Source organism: Salvelinus sp. IW2-2015, linkage group LG11 (assembly GCF_002910315.2).
Source record: "Salvelinus sp. IW2-2015 linkage group LG11, ASM291031v2, whole genome shotgun sequence".
In the NCBI taxonomy this organism is placed as follows: Eukaryota; Metazoa; Chordata; class Actinopteri; order Salmoniformes; family Salmonidae; genus Salvelinus; species Salvelinus sp. IW2-2015.
Window position 1 is genome coordinate 40483394 of NC_036851.1, and position 20998 is coordinate 40504391.

Here is a 20998-nt window from a genome sequence, read left to right on the forward strand (position 1 = left end):
GGAATCATTGTTCTTCCTCTGTCAACCATGGTTACCTGCAAGGAAACACGTGCGTCATCATTGCTTTGCACAAAAAGGGCTTCACAGGAGAGCGAACTTCAAGGACTTCAAGGACTGAATCAACCTAAAGTTGATTCAGCTGCGGGTTCGGGGCACCACCAGTGCAGAGCTTGCTCAGGAATGGCAGCAGGCAGGTGTGAGTGCATCTGCAYGCACAGTGAGGAGAAGACTTTTGGAGGATGGCCTGGTGTCAAGAAGGGCAGCAAAGAAGCCACTTCTCTCCAGGAAAAACATCAGGGACAGACTGATATTCTGCAAAAGGTACAAGGATTGGACTGCTGAGGACTGGGGTAAAGTCATTTTCTCTGATGAATCCCCTTTCCGATTGTTTGGGGCATCCGGAAAAAAACTTGTACGGAGAAGACAAGGTGAGCGCTACCATCAGTCCTGTGTCATTCCAACAGTAAAGCATCCTGAGACCATTCATGTGTGGGGTTGCTTCTCAGCCAAGGGAGTGGGCTCACTCACAATTTTGCCTAAGAACACAGCCATGAATAAAGAATGGTACCAACATAGCCTCCCGGGTGGCGCAGAGGTCTAGGGCACTGCATCGCAGAGTCTCTTGGTTCGCGCCCAGGCTCTGTCGCAGCTGGCCGCGACCGGGAGGTCCGTGGGGCGACGCACAATTGGCCTAGCGTCGTCCGGGTTAGGGAGGGTTTGGCCGGTAGGGATATCCTTGTCTCATCGCGCTCCAGCGACTCCTGTGGCGGGCCGGGCGCAGTGTGCGCTAACCGAGGGGGCCAGGTGCACGGTGTTTCCTCCGACACATTGGTGCGGCTGACTTCCGGGTTGGAGGCGCGCTGTGTTAAGAAGCAGTGCGGCTTGGTTGGGTTGTGCTTCGGAGGACGCATGACTTTCGACCTTCGTCTCTCCCGAGCCCGTACGGGAGTTGTTGCGATGAGACAAGGTAGTAATTACTAGCGATTGGATACCACGGAAATTGGGGAAAAAAGGGGGTAAAAAAAATAAAAAAATAAAATAAAAAAAAGAATGGTACCAACACATCCTCCGAGAGCAACTTCTCCCAACCATCCAGGAACAATTTGGTGACGAACAATGCCTTTTCCAGCATGATGGAGCACGTTGCCATAAGGCAAAAGTGATAGGCAAAAGTGATAATTAAGTGGCTTGGGGAACAAAACATCAATATTTTGGGTCCATGGCCAGGAAWCTCCCCAGACCTTAATCCCATTGAGAACTTGTGGTCAATCCTCAAGAGGCGGGTGGACAAACAAAACCCCACAAATTCTGACAAACTCCAAGCATTGATTATGCAAGAAGGGGCTGCCATCAGTCAAGATGTGGTCCAGAAGTTAATTGACAGCATGCCAGGGCAGATTGCAGAGGTCTTGAAAAAGAAGTGTCAACACTGCAAATATTGACTCTTTGCATCAACTTCATGTAATTGTCAATAAAAGCCTTTGACACCTATGAAATGGTTGTATTTAAACTTCAGTTTTCCATAGTAACATCTGACAAAAATATCTAAAGACACTGAAGCAGCAAACTGTGGAAATTAATATTTGTGTCATTCTCAAAACCTTTGGCCACTACTGTATATACAGTAGTCAGGAGAAAGGAGGGGGATTCCCATATAATTACATATATACTGTAACTATTTTAAATTGTAATTCATAGGATCTCTGTGGGGATTCCTCCGACTTGATAAAAACTTGTTTAGAACAAGAGGAGGCCAGTGACTAAATATAGCAGCTGCTAACACAGTGTACCAGCCAGGACCAGCACAACACAGTGTTTATTTTTATAATGGTTTATTTAATCCATTACGTGGCGGTATTACTGCAGTTAAGAAATAACCTGGATAAGCAAAATTGAGCCACAACAACACATAATAGATGGGAGGAGGCTGAAATGGGAAAGAACATTCTCTTCATCTGTATTCAAATGAGCGTCCAATATTATCATAAGACAACAGAATCAAAACAGTAATTGAAAAAAGTAGCATTATCTTATGAAAATTATTACAGTAAGTAAATACACTGAATAGTAATTGTATTTAATGATACTTGACTCGTTGACCCCCTCACTCACGCACGCACGCGAGCGCGTGCACACACACACACACAGCTTTGTTGTAGGTCCATGGTAAGTTAAAATAAGGAAGTCTGGACAGGTCAGATCAATCAGGAGAGGATAGTGACCTGGAATGCCCCTCTCTCACACACCTATTAGTCAGAGGCTGACACTTTCAACTTTCACTGACCCTGTGTGTGTCCATGTGTGTGTGAGAGAGCGAGTTAGTGTGTGTGCATGTGTTAGTGTGTGTGTGAGAGTTTGTGTATGTCCATGTGTGTGACAGCAAAAAAGCTTAGGTAGTCAGACATTTCCCAGAAAGCCCCTCTCTGGAGTGACACTGATTTTCGCCAGGGATGTCAGGGAATGAAAAGGGATCCTGGGAAGTTTAAAATTCCTATCACCTTGACTGGAGTAGTTTAACACATATTCCTGTGAGGGCACTTGCAATTGGTGAGAGACAACTTGTTCTGGCGCCTCTACAATCAGGTGTAAATTGTGATCAAGGATCACCACCCGAGGGAATTAGTCTTTGTTAAGTCTGGATTTGTGGGACTTTACATCACACGACTTAGAACACCTAATCTCAGATATTCCACTCTCTGTGTCTCAGTCTGTGCACCCTTTCGCTGTCGTCAGAGTGGTGTGGGGGTTCTTACCACCTCCAAGAGTGAGAGCCTGTGTGGTTGTTGTCGTTCTATATCTATGATGCAGCTGCCAGCCTCTCTCCCCAACGCTTCGTCCTACCTGGGACCGTCCCCCGAGGGCGAGGCGCTCCTACCCCGAGCCGGCTTCATCACCCTCTCCATCGTCATGGCTATGTTCACCGTACCGGCCATCGTGTTGAACTCCACGGTGATCGTGGTGTCGCTGATGAACAAGCAGCTGAGGCAACCTCTGAACTACGCCCTGGTCAACATGGCCGTAGCTGACCTGGGGACAGCGCTGACTGGTGGGGTTCTGTCTGTGGTCAACAACGCTCTGGGGTACTTCTCCCTGGGACGGACCGGCTGTGTCATAGAGGGATTCTCTGTGGCTCTGTTTGGTGAGTGGCTCCCAGAACCGTCTTTTGGATATACTTTGTAAGTTTTTCATACACATAGACATTGATGACATTCATTCCTTCTCTACAAATATGGCCTTACTGTAAAGTGTACATTTGAAAATACATGTACTGTATTAAAAGTCTATATTTGCTTCAAAAAGTATGATTGTATTGTTTACTTTTTTTAAACATATTTTATCATATGGAACCATGTTGATTTTGTTTCAATTGAATTATTTTCTTATGGCCATCTAGCTGAATCATTATTTTGAATCAAACACGTAATTAAACAAATTCTGAATCAATTAAAATGAGTTCTCGTAATGATTCTGTCATACTAATCAGTCGTTGCAATCTTCAGGCAACACTATCTGTAATTACTGTACCTTTAATTACAACAACAATATAATTAGCAAAATACCTTTACGATGAGGCCCTGTGGAGCACTGTATGACTGCTGTACTGTACTGTCTGGCTGGGGTGTACTGCAGGTATCACGTCACTGTGCACGGTAGCTCTGATTGCCATAGAGAGGATGTTTGTGGTGAGCAAGCCGCTAGGACCAATCTCTTTCCAGACAAAGCATGCGGTTGGGGGTGTGGCCTTGTCATGGGTTTGGTCTCTCATCTGGAACACCCCGCCCCTATTCGGCTGGGGAAGGTACTGTAATGACATCAGATTAATCCGCCACACTGCTATGTACTGATGACGTATCATGTAATGAGACCACGCAGATTATAATAGTAAACCATGACTAAACTTCACTTCCCTTACAGGTACGAGCTGGAGGGTGTGGGGACGTCGTGTGCCCCGGACTGGCACAACCGGGACCCCAATAATGTGTCATATATCCTGTGCTACTTCCTGCTGTGTTTCACCGTGCCCTTCCTCATCATCGTGGCCTCTTACTCTAAACTCATTTACACCTTAAGACAGGTAGGTCCACTCAATGTGTAGTTTACATGCACGGCCCTAAAGGTGTGTCTGCTCAGACAGTGTCTGTGCCAGTTTGGTAGTGTGCGTAATAATTAGGGCCAATCAGGAGTTTTTCCTGATCTCAAGACCTGAACCGGAAAAAGTCAGCCTGTAGGTTGGAGTTGTTCTTGGTCAGGTTATATGGTGAGGAAAAACTCCTAGCCCAAGACATACTCTCTGTATGACCACATATTGTCTGTGCCATGCATTCAGCAAGCCTTACATACTGTACTATCTATATAACACAACCTGGCTGTGTTGTTGTTGTTGTTGCTGCAGGTCTCTGCAATGGGCTGTATAGAAGGGGGTGCAGCAGCCAAGGCGGAGGCTAAGGTGGCCCGCATGGTGGTTCTGATGGTGGTTACTTTCCTGATCAGCTGGCTGCCCTATGCTACCCTGGCCCTCGTGGTGGTCTCCCACCCTGATGCCCACATCAGCCCTTTGCTGGGCACCGTGCCAGTCTACCTGGCCAAGAGCAGCACCGTGTACAACCCTCTCATCTACCTCTATATGAACAAACAGGTATACTTATAAATCTACCTCTACATGAACAAACAGGTACACATACTGTATAAATCTACTTTTACATAACAAACAGGTACACATACTGTATAAATCTACCTCTACATGAACAAACAGGTACACATACTGTATAAATCTACCTCTACATGAACAACAGGTACACATACTGTATAAATCTACCTCTACATGAACAAACAGGTACACATATTGTATAAATCTACCTCTACATGAACAAAACAGGTACACATACTGTATAAATCTACCTCTACATGAACAAACAGGTACACATATTGTATAAATCTACCTCTACATGAACAAACGGAATACTTATAAATCTTACCTCTACATGAACAAACAGGAATACTTATAAATCTACCTCTACATGAACAAACAGGAATACTTATAAATCTACCTCTACATGAACAAACAGGAATCACTATAAATCACCTCTACATGAACAAACAGGAATACTTATAAATCTACCTCTACATGAAACAAACAGGATTATTATAAATCTACCTCTACATGAACAAACGGAATACTTATAAATCTACCTCTACATGAACAAACAGGAAATACTTATAAATCTACCTCTATGAACAAACAAGTAACATATTATATAAATCTACCTCTACATGAACAAACAGGAATACTTATAAATCTACCTCTACATGAACAAACAGGAATACTTATAAATCTACCTCTACATTAAGAAACATGTACACATAGAGTATAAGTCAAAAGTTTGGACACCTACTCATTCAAGGGTTTTTCTTTATTTTGACTATTTTATACATTGTAGAATAATAGTGAAGACATAAACTATGAAATCCCAAAATAAAATAAAAGAAAATTTGATTTGTCACATGCGCCGAAWACAACAAGTGTAGACCTCACAGTGAAATGCTTACTTACAAGCCCTTAACCAGAAATGCAGTTTTAAGAAAAATACGTGTTAAAAAACCTCTTAAGGATCTTTAAAAAAATAGGATATGCATATTCTTGATACCATTTGAAAGGAAACACTTTGAAGTTTGTGGAAATGAATGTAGGAGAATATAACACATTAGATCTGAAAAAAAATAATACAAAGAAAAAAATATGCGCATCATCTTTGAAATGCAAGAGAAAGGCCATAATGTATTATTCCAGCCCAAGCGAAATTTGGATTTTGGCCACTAGATGGCAGCAGTGTATGTGCAAGGTTTTAGACTGACCCAATGAACCATTGCATATCTGCTCAAAATGTTTTATCAAGACTGCCCAAAGGTGCCTAATTGGTTTATTAATAAATTTTCAAGTTCATAATTGTGCACTCTCCTCAAACAATAGCATGGCATTATTTCACTGTAATAGTTCATGTAAGTTGGACAGTGCAGTTACATAAAAAATATTTGAAGCTTTCTGCCCATATCAGATATGTCTATGTCCTGAGAATTTGTTTAGTCACTTACAACCTCATGCTAATCACATTAGCCTACGTTAGCTCAACCGTCCCGCGGGGGGGGACACCAATCCCGTAGAGGATTTATTAAGTAAAAAAGAGACAAGTAAAAAATAAGACATGAAAGTAACAAATAATTAAGAGCAGCAGTAAAATAACAATAGCGAGGCTATATACAGTGGTTACCGGTACAGAGTCAATGTGCGGGGGCACCGGTTAGTCGAGGTAATATGTACTGTACCTGTAGGTAGAGTTAAAGTGACTATGCATAGATAATAAACAGAGAATAGCAGCAGCCTAAAAGAGGTGGGGGGAAATGCAAAGAGCCTAGACATTTGATTAGCTATTCAGGAGTCTTATGGCTTGGGGTTAGAAGCTGTTGAGAAGCCTCTTGGACCTAGACTTGGCGCTCCGGTACCGCTTGCTGTGCGGTAGCAGAGAGAACAGTCTATGACTAGGGTGGCTGGAGTCTTTGATCATTTTTAGAGCCTTCCTCTGACAGCCTGGTATAGAGGTCCTGGATCGCAGGAAGCTTAGCCCCAGTGATGTACTGGGCCTTACGGTCATGGGCCAAGCAGTTGCCATACCAGTCAGTGATGCAACCAGTCAGGATGCTCTCGATGGTGCAGCTGTATAACTTTTTGAGGATCTGAGGACTCATGCCAAATCTTTTCACTCTCCTGAGGGGGAATAGGTTTTGTCGTGCCCTCTTCACGACTGTCTTGGTGTGCTTGGACCATGTTAGTTTTTTGGTGCTGTGGACACCAAGGAACTTGAAGCTCTCAACCTGCTCCACTACAGCCCCGTCGATGAGAATGGGGGTTTGCTCGGTCCTCCTTTTCCTGTAGTCCACAATCATCTCCTTTGTCTTGATCAAGTTGAAGGAGAGGTTGTTGTCCTGGCACCACACGGCCAGGTCTATGACCTCCTCCCTATAGGCTGTCTCATCGTTGTTCGTGATCTGGCCAACCACTGTTGTGTCATCAGCAAACTTAATGATGGTGTTGGAGTCGTGCCTGGCCATGCAGTCATGAGTGAACAGGGAGTACAGGAGGGGACTGAGCACACACCCCTGAGGGGCCCCCGTGATCAGTGTGGCAGTTGTGTTGTTACATACCCTTACCATCTGGGGGCAGCCTGTCAGGAAGTCCAGGATCCAGTTGCAGAGGGAGGTTTTTAGTCCCAGGGTCCTTAGCTTAGTGATGAGCTTTGAACGCTGGACTGTTGTCAATGAATAGCATTCTCACATAGGTGTTCCTTTTCTCAAGGTGGGAAAGGGCAGTGTGGAGTGCAATAGAGATTTAATCATATGTGGATCTGTTGGGGCGTTATGCAAATTGAGTGGGTCTAGAGTTTCTGGGATAATGGTGCTGATGTGAGCCATGATCAGCCTTTCAAAGCACTTCATGGCTACAGATGTGAGTGCTACAGGTCGGTAGTCATTTAGGCAAGTTACCTTAGTGTTCTTGGGCACAGGGACTATGGTGGTCTGCTTGAAACATGTTGGTATTACAGACGGAGAGGGAGAGGGAGAGGTTGAAAATGTCAGTGAAGACACTTGCCAGTTGGTCAGCGCATGCTCGGAGCACACGTCCTGGTAATCCGTCTGGACCTGCAGCMTTGTGAATGTTGACCTGTTTAAAGGCCTTACTCACATCGGGTAYGGAGAGCGTGATCACACAGTCGTCCCGAACAGCTGATGCTCTCATGCATGTTTCAGTATTACTTGGCTCGAAGGGCGCATAGATGTCATTTAGCTCGTCTGGTAGACTCGTGTCACTGGGCAGCTCGTGGCTGTGCTTCCCTTTGTAGTCTGTAATGGTTTGCAAGCCCTGCCACATCCGACGAGCGTCGGAGCCGGTGTAGTACGATTCAATCTTAGTCCTGTATTGATGCTTTGCCTGTTTGATGGTTCGTTGGAGGGCATAGTGGGATTTCTTATACGCTTCCGGGTTAAAGTCCCGCTCCTTGAAAGCGGCAGCTCTACCCTCTAGCTCAGTGCTAATGTTGCCTGTAATCCATGGCTTCTGGTTGGGGTATGTATGTACAGTCACTGTGGGGACAACATCATAGATGCACTTATTGATAAAGCCAGCCAGTGACTGATGTGGTGTACTCTTCAATGCCATCGGAAGAATCCCGAAACCCATATGGAATCATGTAGTAACCCAAAAGATTTTACAAATCAAAAGATATTTGGGATTTTATATTCTTCAAAGTAGTCACCCTTTGCCTTGATGACAGCTTTGCACACTCTTGGCATTCTCTCAACCAGCTTCACCTGGAATGCATTCCCAACAGTCTTGAAGGAGTTCCCACATATGCTGAGCCCTTGTTGGCTCCTTTTCCTTCATGCTGCGGTTCAACTCATCCCAAACCATCTCAATTGGGTTGAGGTCAGGTGATTGTGGCCAAGTCATCTGATGCATAACTCCATCACTCTCCTTCTTGGTCAAATAGCCCTTACACAGCCTGGAGGTGTGTTGGGTCATTGTCCTGTTGAAAAACAAATGATTGTCCCACTAAGCGCAAACAAGATGGGCTGGAATATCACTGCAGAATGCTGTGGTATCCATGCTGGTTAAGTGTGCCTTGAATTCTAAATAAATCACAGTGTCACCAGCAAAGCACCCCCACACCATCACACCCCCTCCTCCATGCTTCATGGTGGGAACCACACACGCGGAGATCATCTGAGATCATCTACTCTGCGTCTCACAAAGACACGGCGGTTGGAACCAAAAATCTCAAATTTGAACTCATCAGACCAAAGACAGATTTCCACCGGTCTAATGTCCATTGCTCAAGTTTCTTGGCCCAAGCAAGTCTCTTCTATTTATTGTTGTCCTATAGTAGTGGTTACTTTGCAGCAATTCGACCATGAATGCCTAATTCATGCAGTCTTCTCTGAACAGTTGATGTTGAGATGTGTCTGTGAAGCATTTATTTGTCCTGCAATTTTTAACAAGGCACACCTGTTAATTGAAATGCATTCCAGGTGACTACCTCATAAAGGTGGTTGACAGAATGCCAAGAGTGTGCAAAGCAGTCATCAAGGCAAAGGGTGGCTACTTTAAAGAATCTCAAATCTAAAATATATTTTGATTTGTTTAACTCTGGTTACTACATGATTCCATATGTATTACTTCATAGTTTTGATGTCTTCACTATTATTCTAAAATGTATAAAATAGTACAAATAAAGAAAAACACTTGAATGAGTAGGTGTGTCCAAACTTTTGACTGCTACTGTACATACAGTACATCTTCTATTCATCTACACATGTGTATAGATGGGTTGGTTATTTAGCAACAAAACCAACACACATTTTTCCATATTAGCATAGACGTGACATCAGTCAAAACACCTCAAAACAAGACATGGTATCAAGAACAAGCTCAAACCAACTGAAACGTGCCACTTACGATTCACACCATGTCAGTTTCTTTGTTGCTAGCTATCTGGCCATTCAGAACCATAACAAGACATGCCCTTATGCCCCTTTGAAATGTGCGCATCGTTTTCGTGACGTCAGCAAACCAGTCAATTAAACACTTTGTTTTGTATTGAAAACAAGATCAGATATAGTAAGCAAAAAATGTCAAGGATGATAATAAGCCTATAAATGTGATAGGAGATTAAGTTAGACACTAATCTGTAGAATGATCACTGCAATGCGCCTTGCCACAAACCAGACACTCGTTAGCAGTCCAAAGACTCCATCTAGTGGAGAAAAATTTGAAAGTAATTTCAGTCACCATTAGCTCAGGTCCTGTGGTAGAACATTGTTTCACTGCGACTTAATCTCATACAGTTTTGCGATTGAACAGCCGCTGTTTACCATGAACAGTTATTTTAAACATTGAAGCCATTTGATATACAACAAAATGCCTGACACAGTAACAGTGTGTGATGATGGTGTTGTGTCTTGTCCAGTTCCGGAGATATGCAGTGCCCTTCCTGCTGTGTGGGAGGGACCCATGGCCATCTGAGGAGGAGGGGTCAGAGATGCAGACCACTGTGGCAACCATCAACAACAGAGTCTCCCCCAGTTGATCCATACAGGCATTTAGATAAATCCACTGATGGCACCAGCAGCACCAATAAAGTGTCACTCATATTCTATGCCTTTTTTAATACATTCATTAAATATACCTCTTAGTTTGTAAGAATATGACTTATTAATACCTTAATAAGGAGATTTTTATTCTTACCTTGTCATAACCAAAAAAACTTTACAGAGTATGGTTTTAATACCACATCCAGAATGGGATGAGAGACAGGAAGTTTAAAACTGGTATGTTACGTACAGTATGTTACAGAATGTATATTAACTGTGGAATCTATCGTTACTTTATGGTAAATATAAAATACTATGAAAATGCTGTTCAATACATAATGCATGGCTTATCTATAAACAAAGCACAAATAATGAACATACAGTGTAGAATTTCAGTGTAAGTTTATTCAGTAATAATCATTAGAAAATAAAATATCATTATTGATTAAAATGAATTCAAGGCAACAAAAAAAATGGGGGAAAAATGAATTGATACAAAACATAGAGGGTCATAATAAAGCATTTGCTACTAAGAGAAATCATGTTTACTGAATAAAAACATTACAGAGAAAATATAAGGACTTTCAAGTAGAGAACATTACCATGGGTCTTTCCATATGTTTGTACATATTTTACATTATCTTCGATTTTAATACATATTTAATAACAGTAATAGTAGTAATAGTAATCATAATAACTATAATAATAGAATGAAAACGAATCAAAATGTTTAAATCAACAAGGGTTTCTCTGTAAACTGGTATATTACCATTGGATTTATCTTTTTTTAACCCGCCAACAGAGGAACAGTGCACCTTGAAAATGTATATTTTTTTCTTTATTTTTTTTCAGATTCTTTCTGTCCCAGCATTGAAAGGTGAGGTGTAAATGACAAATATAGATTTCACTAAACCATACACACAGTCACAAAAAAGTACAAAATTGTCTCACCTTAATTCACAAAAATGTGTATAGAAAAAGGAGAAACAATAGCACTATACAGTTACTTGTGCAAAGACAAACAGCTATGTGCTAATATTGAAATACCATTGGTATAGAATGAACCAAATCATTTTCTCTTTTCTTTTTTCAGGAATCCCTGACATGAGGTAAAAGTATGTTTGTTTTATCTTTAGTTTAACACAACCTTTTTAAAAGTGTTTACAAAATAATGCATATTTTCAGTTTATCAGTAATTGCTACGAATAGTATAACGTGCCTGGAATGCGCATTGGTCCTTTCACAAGATAATTCTCAACAAAAAGACCAGAACACATTTTTTTTTACTCAAACAATTCAAAGAGCCCTTTCAATGTGCACACAAAGTGGATAACCTACATTTTCACGACAGTATTCAGGTTGACTGAGAACGCAATGCGAACTCATGACCTACAAATCAAACACTCATGAATTACAGATCCCACACGTCTCATCACCTACCCATCATCTGTGCTTATTCAAACTATCCAGGGCAGCGCCTGAAAAAAAAGTGAACTTAGTACTTTATTTTTTTGTCTGCTAGTGTAAAGTAATTTTGTGGTGCATCAATTTTCAACTTGCGTTGATATCAACAAAAGTTGAGTTTTCTTGTAAAATGAGCCGTAGTACAAACACTCCCTTCTCATTGGACGGATAAGATGGCTGTGGGAAACAGACTGGTTGGTTGAGAGGAAGGCTGATATGTTTTCCCCAGACGATGCTGGACCACCACGAGGTATAGTGTATGCAGAGAGAAGCCAGAGAGGCTGAGAGAGTGAGGGGGTTAGTATTGCTTAGCCTCTCTCCAGCTAAAACACTTCGGGACAAATATGACACGACAACACAACAGAAGAGGACAACAATGGTGGAGACCGTGGACCTACCTAGACCATGATGATACCTAGCCTGGTCCCAGATCTGTTTGTGCTTTTGCCTACTCCATCGTCATGTTTTGCTTGACAATTCCGTAAGGAGTTGGCGAGAGAGCAGAACCAGACTGGCACCCAGGCTAGATGCAGCCTCATCATGTGAGCTCATCTGCCCTGTCAACATCCCTGATGAATACGTGCCTCACCAATCAACCACCATGCATCCCGTCTGTCCTGGCTCACACCGGCCCAGTCTGTCACAAGTCTCGCACACAACAACATAAAGGCCAAGTGATTAGGAAGATTCAGTTTGAAAGGATCAGTGGAATTAACTTACATTAATCGTGATCAACAAGTCGTATATTGAGGAAAAATCCCAATAAAAGCATTGAGAACGACAGGGAGATTTCTGTTCATCTCACGTCTATCATATTGTTTTCTTTCAGCAGCAGAAGGCATTTCAGTTGGGACAGATGAAACTAATAAAGTTGTAGAATTCATTTGAAAATGGGAGAATGAAGCAGCATTGTCAATGCACTAGGCATTTGACCTTTCTGTGCTGTGCACCTCCTCTGCACAACATATGCAAACACGGAAGTTACGTATCACATCTTTATAAAGGTAGAATAGCCTCCTTGAGCCTTAGCTAACATCAAGTCCTACAAAGATGCTCTTAATAAGGGGTACTTTACTTTGTGGTACTGGTGTTGGTGTGGTTTGAGTAACACATATACAGTGTTCTTATGCTCATAAAACAAGTAAAAAAACAAAGACATTTGCATATCTTGTGCAGCTGTGTTGTTACACGAAAAACAAAACAATTAAAAAAAGCTGTTCACAGACATGTCAAGGATGCATATGAGCAACAACAAAGAAAAGGCAAATAAATGTCAGAATATTGTACCTAATAAAATAATAACACCAGCGATCTTCTTTCCTGGTAGCATAATAGGATTCATTAGGGTGTGTATTGCTGATCTTCTTTTGAAATGGTACACAATTACAAAATATAGAACATCTCTTTACAAAGTTTTTCTTTTTGTTTATATAATACAATTCATTTACACTATATCTACTATGAAATATTCATCGTCAGGCTATTGTCAATTTAAAAACAACCTGCCTGCTAGTGCATTTATTCCATGCTGTAGTCGTCTCAGAAGTGTATATCTCCAGTTGGAAGATGCTATAAATGTGACTGATATCTCCTGCATACGTAAACTGGTTATTCTCTAAGAATCTGTTCGTTGTGAACCATCTACAGCCATCTTTTAATTATTTATGTCAATGATTCCGGGATCAAAGTTATACTAAAACATCTAAGGGGGGTTAGGTGGGGAGAGATATGCCTTTCTATGCTTGCATTGAAAACTTGCATGATATGCCAAAATCTTAATAAAGTGACAGAGGGAATGACATCTTACATCTGATTGTCATCACCCTTAACGACCTGCCCATGGTACCTCACGCCTCTGCCAATAGGTCCATCTCCTCCACTGACACGCCATGTCCTCGTCTGCAATTGGCTCGTTGATGAACCTGTGAGTGTCACCTCCAGACGGTGACCTATGACAGATGGTCATGGCCTCCTATGCGCCAGTAGTGTCGGTCTGGGAGGGTGGGACTAACATGGTTCCCTGGCACCAGGATTGGCTCCTGGTCCTGTGATTGACAGAAGTGATGTGAATTCCCTGGCTGGCAGAGGGCGAGTGAGAGAATAAGTGTGTCTCTCTCTCCTCATAGGTGCCTTTCTCTTCCATGTAAAAGGCACTTCTTTTGGTCGTAAGCCAATAGATGCATTTCTCATTTAGTTTTCCACTGATGGTACTGTAGTCTATATGAAGTAGAGTACATACAGCTAGTAGTTAGTTTCTAGTAGTTTATTCTCCAGCCGATGCTATAAAGTGGTGATGCAGATCATCTCGTCTGCCAGGTCCTCCTCGTACGGTAATCTAAGCTCCACCTCCGGCTCCTCGTCACTGTAACTGGCCGTGGCGTCCTGGAGGTCGTAGTCCCGCTCGCTCATGACGGGGTACACGTTGACCCCATTAACCGCCGGCGCCACACCGCCGTTCAGCAAGTGGCTGGCCGCGCTCTCCATCTCGTCAATGGTCATCTCGCACGCGTCCGCTATCTCGTGCTTGGTGGCCGCCACGAACTTTGGATCCTTGGCGTATCTCCCGAGCCCCTCTGATATCAAAACCTGCGTGGCAACAGGAGAAAACCGACCACATTGTGTAAACGTGGGTCATTTAAATTACTGTTAGTCACCAAAGTTTGTATATCTGAGTCTGAGTGTTTAAACCATCAACACCTGTGGCAACTCCTGTAGCGTGCACACCACCCACCGCTCCCGAGTATTTTACTCGCTAATGTCCAATCTCTGGATAATAAAATTGATGAGCTCAAGGCAAGAGTTGCTTTTCAGAGAGACACCTGGGATTGTAACATACTCTGCTTCCATGAAACATGGCTCTCTCGAGATATACTGTCTGGCTCTGTAAAGCCATATCGCCGACAGAAACAAACATCTCTCCGGGAAGCAGAAGGGTGGAGGTATATGTTTTATGATTAACGACTTATGGTGCAACTGTGATAACATACAGGAACTCAAGTCCTTCTGTTCACCCGACCTAGAATATCTCACAATCAAATGTTCTCCCGAGAGAATTTTCATCAATAATAGCCACAGCAGTCTATATCCCCCCAAGCGGATATCACTGGACTGTATGCAAACTGGAAACCACATATCCCGATGCTGCATTTATTGGAGCTGGGGATTTTAACAAAGCAAATTTGAGGAAAAGGATCCCAAAATTCTATCAACATATTGATTGTTGTACACGTGCTGCTAAAACTCTCAACCATTGTTATACTACCTTCCAGAATGCATATAAGGCCCTCCCCTGCCCTCCATTTGGCAAATCGGACCACGATTCCATCTTGCTCCTCCCCTGCTGTGGTGAGGACTATTCAACGCTGGTCTGACCAATCGGAATCTACGTTTAAAGATTGTTTTGATCGCGCGGACTGGGATATGTACAGAGTAGCTTCAGAAAATAATATCGACACATACGGTGAAAAAAAAAAAAAACGTTATCTTCTGAAGCAATTTGGTTATCCTGTCTTGATTGTAGAAGTTCTAATTTGCTATCTCACAAAATGAAGAGAGGTTTAGTCAGTGAATCAGGCCGTCTCAATGGTAACCAGATACTCTTTTGCCATACATGCCAGTAAAACACCTTAAGTACGCACTTAGATAAGGAAATATTTGAGGGGCTCGATGCAATGCCCTTAAACAATTCCCTTAGGTAAGGTAAAATGATTCCTTAAGCTAAACCCTTAGGGGAAACACTTAAGATGTTTTATGGAAGCGGGCCCTGCTCCCTACAATGTGTAGAATCTACACCCAGGCGTAGCTCATAAAAGGGATTATGCCCAGGTGGTATTATTTTTAGGTCCGGCGTAGAGCGTTGGACGTAGTTGGACGTAGTTACGACACACTTACGACCGACTGGTGCAACTGGCCCCTGGACACCAACCCACCCACCCTCCCCTTCCCTGCCTCACCGCCTCCACCAGGCTGGTAGCACTGCCTCTCTTCTGGTGGTAATGCTGTCGGTACTCTGGAGGCAGCTGGAGGTGGACGGGGGAGTAGGTCCTCTGGGAGTACTCTGGGTCGTCTGTGTACCACGAACTCTTCCTCACAGACACCTGGCTGCTGGAGGCGCTCTCCCTGAAGAGAAGAAGAGATTTAGACACTCTTGGAGGGCAATGGAAGAAAGGTGAAGGATGAGAATGATTGAATGAACACAGCAACTCGATGGTTATTATCAGAGTTCTACACAACTTTCTTCGGGACAAAATAATCAAAGTGAGCGTGGTTCCTGCAACCATTCCAAGACTAATTGTTTGTCGATTCTGTCGCGAAGGAATGGGATGCGTGGTATAGCGAGCAGAAGTAGTTTCGGTGTTTGGGTTTTTCACTGGTTATTTGGTCAAATCAAGAGCTTGGGACTATTAGGTTCTATCTGCATTTTTGTCAAAATGTAGTTATTGACATAGCCTTGTTCTGTTCAATGTTCTCTACTTATATGGCTATTTGCATTGACCCCCTTTTTTACGCTGCTACTACTCACTGTTTATTATCCATGCATAGTCACTTCACCCCTACCTACATGTACAAATTACCTCAACTAACCTGTACCTCCGCACAATGACTCTGTATCGGTTGCCCCTGTATATAGCCTCGTTACTGTTATTTTATCATGTCACTTTTTTCCAACTAACTAATATTTTCCAACTCACTTTTTTTTGTTGGTTAGGGCTTGTCAGTAAGCATTTCACGGTAAGGTCTACTACACCTATTGTATTTGGTGCATGTGACAAATAAAATGTGATTTGATTTGATATGTAGAACTCGAAATACCCCAGTGCACGCTGTTTAAGCTCAAAAGAATGCAATATAAAAATTACTAACAACATTAAAACCAATGAGGGTTCGGAACTTTAACTTCTTATGGCTGAAGGGGCAGTATTGAGTAGCTTGGATGAAAGGTGCACAGAGGTGCCCAGAGTAAACGGCCTGCTCCTATGTCATAGTTGCTAATATATGCATATTATTATTAGTATTGGATAGAAAACACTCTGAAGTTTCTAAAACTGTTTGAATTATGTCTGTGAGTATAACAGAACTCATATGGCAGGCAAAAACCTGAGAAGTTCCACTTCCTGTTTGGATAAGCTCTCATTGAAAATACAGAGAGATATGGATGGGTTTTCACTTCCTACGGCTTCCACTAGATGTCAACAGTCAATAGAACTTTGTCTGATGACTCTAATGTGAAGGGGGGCCGAAGGAGACAGGAATGAATAATCACTTCCATGAGGTGCCCACGCATTGAACTGGCGCGTTCATGTGAGAGGGAGCTCCGTTCCATCGGTCAATTGAAGTCGATGTAATTCTCCGGTTGGAACGTTATTCAAGATGTATGTTAACAACATTCTAAAGATTGATTCAGTACATCGTTTGACATGTTTCTACTGACTGTAACGGAACTTTTGGACATTTCGTCACGTTATAGTGGACGCGCTTTGAGACTTTGGTTAGGGCGTTTGGTAAACAATTCGAAAGTAGCTAATTGGACATAAATAACGGACATTATCGAACAAATCAAGCATTTATTGTGGACCTGGGATTCCTAGGACTGCATTCTGATGAAGTTCATCAAAGGTAAGGAACATTTATCATGTATTTTCTGGTTTCTGTTGAGTCCAACATGGCGGCTAATTTGGCATTGTTCTGAGCTCCGTCTCAGATTATTGCATGGTTTATTTTTCCGTAAAGTTTTTTTGAAATCTGACACAGCGGTTGCATTAAGAGAGTATATCTATAATTCCATGTGTATAACTTGTATTATCATCTACATTTATGATGACTATTTCTGTTGAAACGATGTGGCTATGCAAAATCACTTGATGTTTTTGGAACTGTGAATCTAACACGCCAATGTAAACTCAGATTTTTTTATATAAATATAACTTTATCAAACAAAACATGCATGTATTGTGTAACATGAAGTCCATGAATGTCATCTGATGAAGATAATCAAAGGTTAGTGATCATTTTATCTCTATTTCTGGTTTTTGTGAAAGCTATCTTTCGCTGGAAAAATGGCTGTGCTTATTGTGGTTTTGTGGTGACCTAACATAATCGTTTGTAGTGCTTTCGCTGAAAAGCATATTTGAAATCGGACACTTTGGTGGGATTAACAACAAGATTACCTTAAAATTATATAAAACACATGAATGTCTGAGAATTTTAATATGAGATTTCTGTTGTTTGTATTTGGCACCCTGCACTATCACTGCTGTTGTCATATCGATCCCGTAGCAGGATTGCAGCCATAAGAAGTTAAAGCCAGTTATCTCAGAATCATCTTTTTGCAGATAGAACCTTATAGTCCCAATATCTCAAAAAAGTTTTTGCAGGTATTAGCACTTTCGAATTTCGGAAAAGGAAGGAATGTTCAGCCCGTAACTTCCAAAGAGAGAGGGTTTCGCTCCTCGTTCCGTTCCGCTCCTCGCTTTAGCACCTCTTCATCTTTTATCTTAACTTCTCTGGGATATGTGGGACGCTAACGTCCCACTTGGCCAAAAGCCAGTAAAAATGCAGCGCGCCAAATTCAAATAAATTACTCTAAAAATCAATCTTTCATGAAATCAACATGAAAGACACCAAATTAAAGCTACACATGTGTGAATCCAGCCAACATGTCTGATTTCAAAAAAAGATTTACGGCGAAAGCACACCAAACGATTATGTTAGGTCAGTACATAGCCACAGAAAAACACAGCCATTTTTCCAGCCAAAGATAGGAGTCACAAAAAGCAGAAATAGAGATAAAACTAATCACTAACCTTTGATGATCTTCATCAGATGACAATCATAGGACATCATGTTACACAATACATGTATGTTTTGTTCGATAATGTGCATATTTATATCCACAAATCTCAGGTTACATTGGCGCATGTCAGAAATGCCTCCAAAATATCCAGAGAATTTGCAGAGAGCCACATCAAATAACAGAATTACTCTTCATAAACTCTGATGAAAGATACATGTTTTACATAGAATTAAAGATACACTTGTTCTTAATGCAACGCTGTGTCAGATTTCAAAAAAACTTTACGGAAAAAGCAAACCATGCAATAATCTGAGACGGCGCTCAGATATAAACAACATTCTCCGCCATGTTGGAGTCAACAGAAATACGAAATTACATCATAAATATTCCCTTACCTTTGATGATCTTCATCAGAATGCACTCCCAGGAATCCTAGTCCACAATAAATTGTTGTTTTGTTCGATAATGTCCATTACTTATGTCCAAGTAGCTACTTTCTAGCACGTTTAGTACACATGTCCAAACGCTCGCGCAGATCCAGCGAACGTCGGACTAAAACTTCAAAAAGTATATTACAGGTCGAATAAACTTGTCAAACTAAGTAGAGAATCAATCTTTAGGATGTTGTTATCATAAATATTCAATAATGTTCCAACCGGAGAATTCCTTGAATCTACAGAAGAAATGGAACGCAAGTCGATATCATGTGGAATGCGCATGACAGGAACTGGCACTCTGCCAGACCACTGACTCAAACACCTCCCATCCGGCCCCACATCACAGTAGAGGCTTCATTCAACGTTCTACAGACTGTTGACATCTAGTGGAAGGCGTAGGAAGTGCAAACAGATCCATATCTTACTGGGATTTGAATAGGCGATGAGTTGAAAATCGACCAGCCTCAGAATTCCACTTCCTGTTTGATTTCTTCTCAGGTTTTTGCCTCCAATGAGTTCTTTATACTCACAGACATCATTCAAACAGTTTTATACACTTCAGAGTGTTTTATATCCAATAGTAATAATAATATGCATACATTAGCATCTGGGACAGAGTAGGAGGCAGTTCACTCTGGCACACTATTCATCCAAAGTGAAAATGCTGCCCCTATCCTAGAGAAGTTAAAGGGATATTCACATATTGGTTTCCTTTCCCGGTAAGCGTCTATGGACAAGCATTTTTGGACATGATGCACGAAAGATACTAATATTGGCGCCTATTACTTGAATGGGATTTGTGCCACAAATGCTAAAACGTCAGCATGTGGAAACAGTGCCAGGGAAACTAACCCAAAGAATTAATTGCTGTCATACCTTGTCCATAGACTGCTTACAGTGTTAGGAAACCAATGTGTCATTTGGTCATTTTATTTTGTTAACCTCTAACGATCACAACCCCGGATCCGGATCCCCCCATCAAAAAAGCTGACTAGCATAGCCTAGCCTAAAGCCACAGGGATATCAATAATAAAATGTTCATGAAATCACAAGTCCAAGACACCAAATGAAAGATACAAGATCTTGTGAATCCAGCCATCATTTCCGATTTTTTAAATGTTTTACAGGGAAGACACAATATGTAAATCTATTAGCTAACCACGATAGCAAAAGACACAACTTTTTTTTCTCCACCATTTTTTCCTGCATGGGCAGCTATCACAATTTCGACTAAATAAAGATATATATAGCCACTAACCAAGAAACAACTTCTAAGATGACAGTCTTGATAACATATTTATGGTATAGCATGTTTTTTTTTGAAAATGTGCATATTTCAGGTATAAATCACAGTTCTACATTGCAGCTGCAATCTGAAATAGCGTTGGAAGCAGCCGGAATAATTACAGAGACCGACGTCAATTACCAAATACTCATCCTAAAACATTTCTGAAAAATACACAGCATACAGCAAATGAAAGCCCAACATCTTGTGAATCCAGCCATCATTTCTGATTTTTAAAATGTTTTACAGGGAAGACACAATATGTAAATCTATTAGCTAACCACGTTAGCAAAAGACACCACTTTTTTACTCCACCATTTTTTACTCCATCAGTAGCTATCATAATTCGACTAAATAAAGATATATATAGCCACTAACCAAGAAACAACTTCATAAGATGACAGTCTGATAACATATTTATGGTATAGCATATGTTTTTTTCGAAAAATTTGCATTTTTCAGGTATAAATCACAGTTTACCCATTGCAGCCACTATCACAAAACTCACCCAAAGCGACTAGAATAACTACAGAGAGCAACGTTATTACCTAATTACTCATCTTAAAACATTTCTGAAAAATACACAGCGACAGCAAATGAAAGCCCAACATCTTGTGAATCCAGACAATATTTCAGATTTTCTAAGTGTTTTACAGCGAAAACACAATATATCGTTATATTAGCATACCACATGAGCTAACATCACCCCAGCATTGATTCAAGGCAAAAAGCGCGATAACGTTATCACCACCAAAATATATTAATTTTTTCACTAACCTTCTCAGAATTCTTCAGATGACAGTCCTGTAACATCATATTACACAATGCATATAGAGTTTGTTCGAAAATGTGCATATTTAGCACCACAAATCGTGGTTA

At 41.5% G+C, this 20998-nt stretch overlaps 1 protein-coding gene and 1 pseudogene across 1 annotated transcript; one reads left to right on the plus strand and one right to left on the minus strand.

Annotated features, from left to right (window-relative positions):
• The first annotated feature begins 2440 nt into the window (after nt 1-2440).
• Nucleotides 2441-10199, plus strand: LOC111970395 (parapinopsin-like). The gene is made up of 5 exons (XM_023997106.2): nt 2441-3139; nt 3631-3799; nt 3916-4075; nt 4394-4636; nt 10017-10199. Exons 1-5 carry the CDS (start codon nt 2800-2802, stop codon nt 10134-10136), a joined length of 1032 nt encoding a protein of 343 aa, XP_023852874.1. The 5' UTR covers nt 2441-2799; the 3' UTR covers nt 10137-10199.
• Nucleotides 10200-10525: 326 nt separating this feature from the next.
• Nucleotides 10526-20998, minus strand: part of LOC111970724 (voltage-dependent L-type calcium channel subunit alpha-1D-like) — a 101239-nt pseudogene continuing 90766 nt past the window's right edge.

What these genes read in the sequence shown, in the direction of transcription:
- LOC111970395 (XM_023997106.2), top strand. Translation starts at nt 2,800, where the DNA reads ATGATGCAGCTGCCAGCCTCTCTCCCCAACGCTTCGTCCTACCTGGGA. An exon ending in ATTCTCTGTGGCTCTGTTTG is followed by an intron (nt 3,140 to 3,630) that starts GTGAGTGGCTCC and finishes GGTGTACTGCAG; the next exon opens with GTATCACGTCACTGTGCACG. An exon ending in ACCTCTATATGAACAAACAG is followed by an intron (nt 4,637 to 10,016) that starts GTATACTTATAA and finishes TGTCTTGTCCAG; the next exon opens with TTCCGGAGATATGCAGTGCC.